The 5,964-nt window shown below is 36.8% G+C and overlaps 1 protein-coding gene across 1 annotated transcript; it reads right to left on the bottom strand.

Annotated features, from left to right (window-relative positions):
• Positions 1 to 4,693: 4,693 nt before the first annotated feature.
• Positions 4,694 to 5,680, bottom strand: LOC100955028 (olfactory receptor 4F3/4F16/4F29-like). The gene has a single exon (XM_003791805.2). It carries the CDS (start codon positions 5,663 to 5,665, stop codon positions 4,694 to 4,696), a length of 972 nt encoding a protein of 323 aa, XP_003791853.1. The 5' UTR covers positions 5,666 to 5,680.
• Positions 5,681 to 5,964: the final 284 nt, after the last annotated feature.

Genomic DNA, 5,964 nt, shown 5'->3' with positions numbered 1-5,964 from the left:
ATGATTTTTCTCCATGGTCAACATTACACTACTCAAACACATTCAGTTTTCATTCCCCTTTCCCCCTCTTCCTTTTTCCTCCACCACAGGATGGTCTCTGGTCTAGGAAAGTTTTTTCTCTTTTCCTCTCTTAGGTTTTCTTCCTTCTCCTTTTCCCCATTCACCCCTCCTTCTCTCCCAGTTCCCTTCACCCCATGCTCTTTCTCCTTCTAACTTCCCATCACCGCTGTGCCTCTTTTTTTTTTTTTTAATATTTTATTTTATTTGCAGTTTTTGGCCAGGGCTGGGTTTGAACCTGCCACCTCTGGCATATGGGGCTGACACCCTACTCCTTTGAGCCACAGGTGCCGCTCCTGCTGTGCCTCTTAAATTGCTCTCCTGACTTCTTATAGAATGTCTACTCTGCAGGTTTTATGTCTTGATGAGCTTGTGTGTGTTTGGCTTGGAGGCCTCATATGTGAAGCGTGAGTGCAGTGGAAAAAGGCAAACAACAAGGATAGTCATCGAGTTTCTTTTTTTTAATAAACTCTTCAACTCCCCAAATTGCAAACATTGTCAAAATTTTAACGTATATTTTTGCTTCTTTACAGGCACATATTTATTTGAAGTTATCTGCATAGATATAACTAAAACAAGTAGAGTTTACTTCCTGAACCATCTACAACTTTCTATAGCCATTGGGTTTTGCCTTTTCTATCTTCTTTCATATTCTGAAATATCCAGATGCTTTATTTAGGGTGAGTCTATCCTTTTCCCTCTGATAAGCAAAATCAGATCCTATTACCTTGCATGGTGGTGGTTCTTGGTCATATTCCTTCTAGTATAGTTTCATTTGCCTACATTAATTATGATGTTTAAACAATGTAACTAACTTTCTATTTCACTGAGAGTTCTTGAAGGTAACTCAGAATTATCTCATGCAATCATTTTAGTAGACCAGCAGTGCTCACAAGCATCTTAAATACAACGCCCTACTACCACACACATCCTATATATACCTTCTCAAAGGTAGCAAATGTTATTTATAAAGTAGGAAAAATGAACAAATTTACTAAGAGGATCCAAAGGCACAGACACTCCCTAAAGGCATAAACAAAGTGACACACATGTACACGCACACACATGCACAAACATAGACCCTGGCCAGGACAAATGTTTCAATATGTAATATTTAATTTTTAAAAAAATTATCCTCATAATATCCACTCATTATGCATTTGATACTAAACCAAGAATTAAAAAGCCCTAAGCATCTATGTTTTATGTTTAAGTGGACATATTATAGAACTGTCCTTATTTTAATTCAAATTGATCAAACAGACCATTTTATATTTTTCTCAATTTTAAATGCTTGTTTTCAACTCCAAGTTGATAAGGTTAGGGAGAAGAACACTCATCCTCTCTCAGTTCATTAAAAATGTCATTAAAGTGTTCTGAAATGTTTGAGAATTTATTCATTTACTTTTTAAATTATAAAAATTATATATTTTTTCATGTACAACATAATATTTTGAAATATATATACTGTGGAATGGCTAAACCAAGCTAGTTATTGTATTATATTACTTCATACACTTATTTTTGGTGATAAGAACACTATTCTCTCAGTGAATTTCAAGAATATGATACACTGGTATTAACTATTGTTGCCATTTTGAAATTATCCCCCTTATCTAACTGAATTTTCTACCTTTAACCAACATTTCTCCAACTTCTTCCCCTATACTTCTTGTTATAGCCCCTGGTAACCACCATTCTCCTCTGTGCTTCTGTAAATTAAACTTTTTAATAACCCACATGCAAGTGAGATAATGCAGTATTATTATTCTGTTCCTGGCTCATTTCACCTCACATAATGTCCTCCAGTTCATTCATGTTTTAGTAATAATAGAATTTCCTTCTTTTTTTTTTTTTGAGACAGAGCCTCAAGCTGTCCCCCTGGGTAGAGTGCCATGGCATCATAGCTCACAGCAACCTCCAACTCCTGGGCTCAAGCGAGTCTCCTGCCTCCGTCTCCCAAGTACCTGGGACCACAGGTGCCTGCTATAACACCTGGTTATTTTTTGGTTGCAGCCTTCATTGTTGTTTTGGTGGGCCTGGGCTGGATTCGAACCTGCCACCTTAGGTGTATATGGCTGGCACCCTAGCCACTTGAGCCACAGTCACTGAGGCAAATTTCCTTCTTTTTATGAGGTATTCCATTGCATATGTGCACCCATGCACACACACACACATACACACACAGACAGAGGGTGCCAAAAAAGGTATGCACATTTTGAGAAAAAAAACTATTAAAATTATAATACTTAATATATACCGATAACAAAACATGAGTACAAGTCACCTTGAGCACCTTGTATTGCAGAACTCAAATGAGACTTGAGTATTACAAATATAATACAGTTTCTTTCTTTCTTAAAATGTGTAGACTTTCTTTGGAACCCTCTGTACATATGACACATTTTATTTATCCATTAATCTCTCAATGGACACTTAGATTCATTTCATATCTTGGCTGTTGTGATTAATGCTGCAGTGAACGTGGGAGTGCAGATATTTTTCAAACATAGTGATTTCATTCCTTGGATATATACCCAGCAGTGGGATTGCTGGATCATATAGTAGTTCCAGTGTTAATATTTTGAGGAACCATCATACTATTTTCCATAAAGTTTGTACTAATTTACCTTCCGAAAAAAGTGTGGAGTGGGAGACTCAAAGCCCAGACCAATTAGGAGAGGAATGAGAGGACTTGAACTGAGTAATTGACACTGAAAAGGATGAGAAAAGGACAAATATATATGATATTACAAAAGAAGAATAGACAAAATTCTAGAGGGAGGGAGTAAAGTCTAGGTGTCTCTAGGATTCCCACTTGAAGAAACTGAATGGAATCACCAATCTAGATGAGAAATGCTGGAGGAAGAACTCAGTTTCTAAGGGAAAGTGACAAGTTTAACAAAAGTTTATGTGGAATGCGCTTTCAAGTTCTGTTGTCTGGGGTTCAAGAAGTCAAGACTGTTAGAATTTGGGGAGGATATTTCAGAGGCATACAATAATTAATATGAATTTTTTTAATACATAAAAAAGTAAAGACAACGGTAGGAGTGCCAATATAGCTACCCTCATGTTCAAGAGGGTCTAATCTTTTAGCAATTCAGTGGCAAATTTGTGTAAGGGAGAGGGTAAAGATTTGTCAGAAATATTAATTTCATCCTTGAACATTATTCTTCCAATCTTTTACTAATAGTCTATTGCTGCCACTACAAAGATTGCTACAGGTCATTCGGGAGCTCATGCAGAGAGTGTAGGACAGTTTCCTAATGGATTGTTGACTCCATATTCAAATAATAGTGTGTGCACATGGTCCCTGCTCCTACTTAGCTGGTACCTCAGAGAGAACAGTAAGATACTCTTTTTGAATAGTTATTTATACTATTTTTGAGTAATGTATTTATTTTTCAAAATAATTGTATACAACAACTTTATCACATGCAAAACTTAATGTATTGAATGTATCTTTATTATGTCTTTACATCTCATTTATAGTTAGTTTTGTAATTTTTAAGTTTCTGCACTTTGTATTTGCTTTTTATTTACTTATAAACTTGGTTCACATAAAATAGAAATCTTTTGTACTTTATTTATTTATTCATAAACTATTGTATCCTCTTTTTAGCTCAAAAATATTTAATCTCTTTAAAATTATTAGATGTTCACGTGTTTGATTTTGCCATATGAAAATAATGATTATTGTTTAGGAAATAATTTGGATATAAAAAATGATTGTTATACACATTCAGTAGTGTAGAAACTTACATTATCTGATTTTTTTTTTTTTGAGACAGAGACTCAAGCTATCCCCCAGGGTAGGGTGCTGTAGCATCACAGCTCACAGCAACCTCCAACTCCTGGGCTCAAGCAAGTCTCCTGCCTCAGCCTTCCAAGTAGCTGGGACCACAGGTGCCTGCCACAATGCCCGGCTACTTTTTTGGTTGCAGCCATCATTGTTGTTTTGGCGGCTGAGCTGGATTCGAACCCGCGACCTTAAGTATATGTGGCTGGCGCCTTAGCCACTTGAGCCAGAGGTGCCAAGCCACATTATCTGATCTTAAAACATTTTATTGCTTAATAATATTAATATTTCCTGAATTGTCTCTCTATGATTTTTCCCAAATTTCACTTTCTGATTCCGACTGAATTAAAAAATCTTAGTACTAATCATATCTGAGTGTGGGTGAATAAATTATGACCTCAAAGCCTCAAATAACTAAAGCTTCCTAGGCAATTATCCTCATTTTTTTTATTCCTCCAGGTACGTAGACTGTGAGAAACTCTGAGGGCAGGAATGTAGGTACATATACAAGTTAGAAGAGATATGCATTTGAAAATCATCGCTAACGAGAAGAGTGTCCAATATTTGTATTAATGGGAAATACACTAAGTATGTGAGATCTGAGCAATCACCATGAGTGAAGTCTTCACTCATAATAAGCCAGGGCACTACATTCCAAGCCTGAATTCACTTCCCCTCAATATTTTTAGGATCCTTAAAACAGGGATTTCTTGTGAAGAACTCATCAGAACAGAATAGAGTACTTGAGGAGAGATGTCATAGTGTATACTGAAAACATTCACTAAACTGAAAAGTTTTGTAAAGGTTTTAGTTAAAGACATTATTTTCCAAGGATACTCAAGATGAATCGGAATTTCTTGGACTGTGCATAAAAAAACTCTTCTTGAAACTTAAAGCCTTAATAAAAAGTCTCCTCATTGCCACCTTCATGTCCTTATTTCTAAACGTATAGATGACAGGATTCATAAAAGGAGTGATAAGGGCATCAAAGATAGCTAAAAACTTATCTATGGGTAAGGTAGGAAATGGCCACACATAGACAATAATGCAAGGACCAAAGAAGAAGACCACAACCGTGATGTGAGCTGAGAGGGTGGAGAGGGCCTTGGATGAACCACTTGAAGAGCGTTTACGAATTGTGACCAAGATGAAGATGTAAGAGACGATCAAGATGAAGAAGGTGCCCATGGAAATGAAGCCGCTATTGGCAGTGACCAGAAACTCCAGTTTATATGTGTCTATACATGCAAGTTTGATGAACCGAGGAAAATCACAATAAAAGCTGTCCATTTTGTTGGGACCACAAAAGGGTAAGTTTACTACAAAAGCCAGTTGGGCCACAGAGTGGATGAGTCCGATTGTCCAAGCAACAGTCATGAGAGAAATGCACATTCTTAAGCTCATGATGGTTAGATAGTGGAGGGGCTTACAGATAGCCATGTATCGGTCATAGGCCATGACTATGAGCAGTACCATCTCTGTGCCCCCAACAGTGTGAATAAAGAACATCTGAGTAATGCACCCTTTCAGGGAAATAACTTTATGTTTTCTGAAAATGTCGTAAATCATCTTCGGGGTTGCAATACTGGAAACACCGGTATCAATGAAGGAGAGATTTGCCAGCAGGAAGTACATTGGGGAATGTAAATGATGGTCTGAAATAATTGTGAGAACTATGAGAAGGTTTCCAAGCATACTTGCTACATAAAACATGGTGAAAAACAGAAAAAGGAGAATCTGAATCGTCCAAGAACAGGTGAATCCCAGTAAGAAAAATTCAGACACCGCTGAGTGATTTCCTCCATCCATCAATTTCCTATGCAAGGATGCCCCAGGAGTTACCTGAAGCACAAAACAGGACGAAAATAATTTTGAAGTTGAAAGAGACATTCTGGCTATAGAGTAATGACACAAATATGAGAAACTAAAGATCATCTTGCCATTTTACACAGTTTCACGAGTATTAAGTTCACACAGAGCCATCCCTAGAACTTTTTCATACCCAGATTGTTAGTATTATTTAATCATGTAGCCTCAAATTTAGTTTGGGCTTTAGTGTATAATCAAGAAGGGAAAATGCATACAAAAGCACCTAAAAATTTAAGGAG

Source organism: Otolemur garnettii, unplaced genomic scaffold, assembly GCF_000181295.1.
Source record: "Otolemur garnettii isolate 467f Iridium unplaced genomic scaffold, OtoGar3 scaffold00050, whole genome shotgun sequence".
NCBI lineage: Eukaryota > Metazoa > Chordata > Mammalia > Primates > Galagidae > Otolemur > Otolemur garnettii.
The sequence above is the reverse complement of the archived record's forward strand: the minus strand, read 5'-3'. Positions and strand labels throughout refer to the sequence as shown.

Bases quoted from the DNA above. Each gene is read 5' to 3' on its own strand.
- LOC100955028 (XM_003791805.2), bottom strand. From the start codon at position 5,665: ATGGATGGAGGAAATCACTCAGCGGTGTCTGAATTTTTCTTACTGGGA.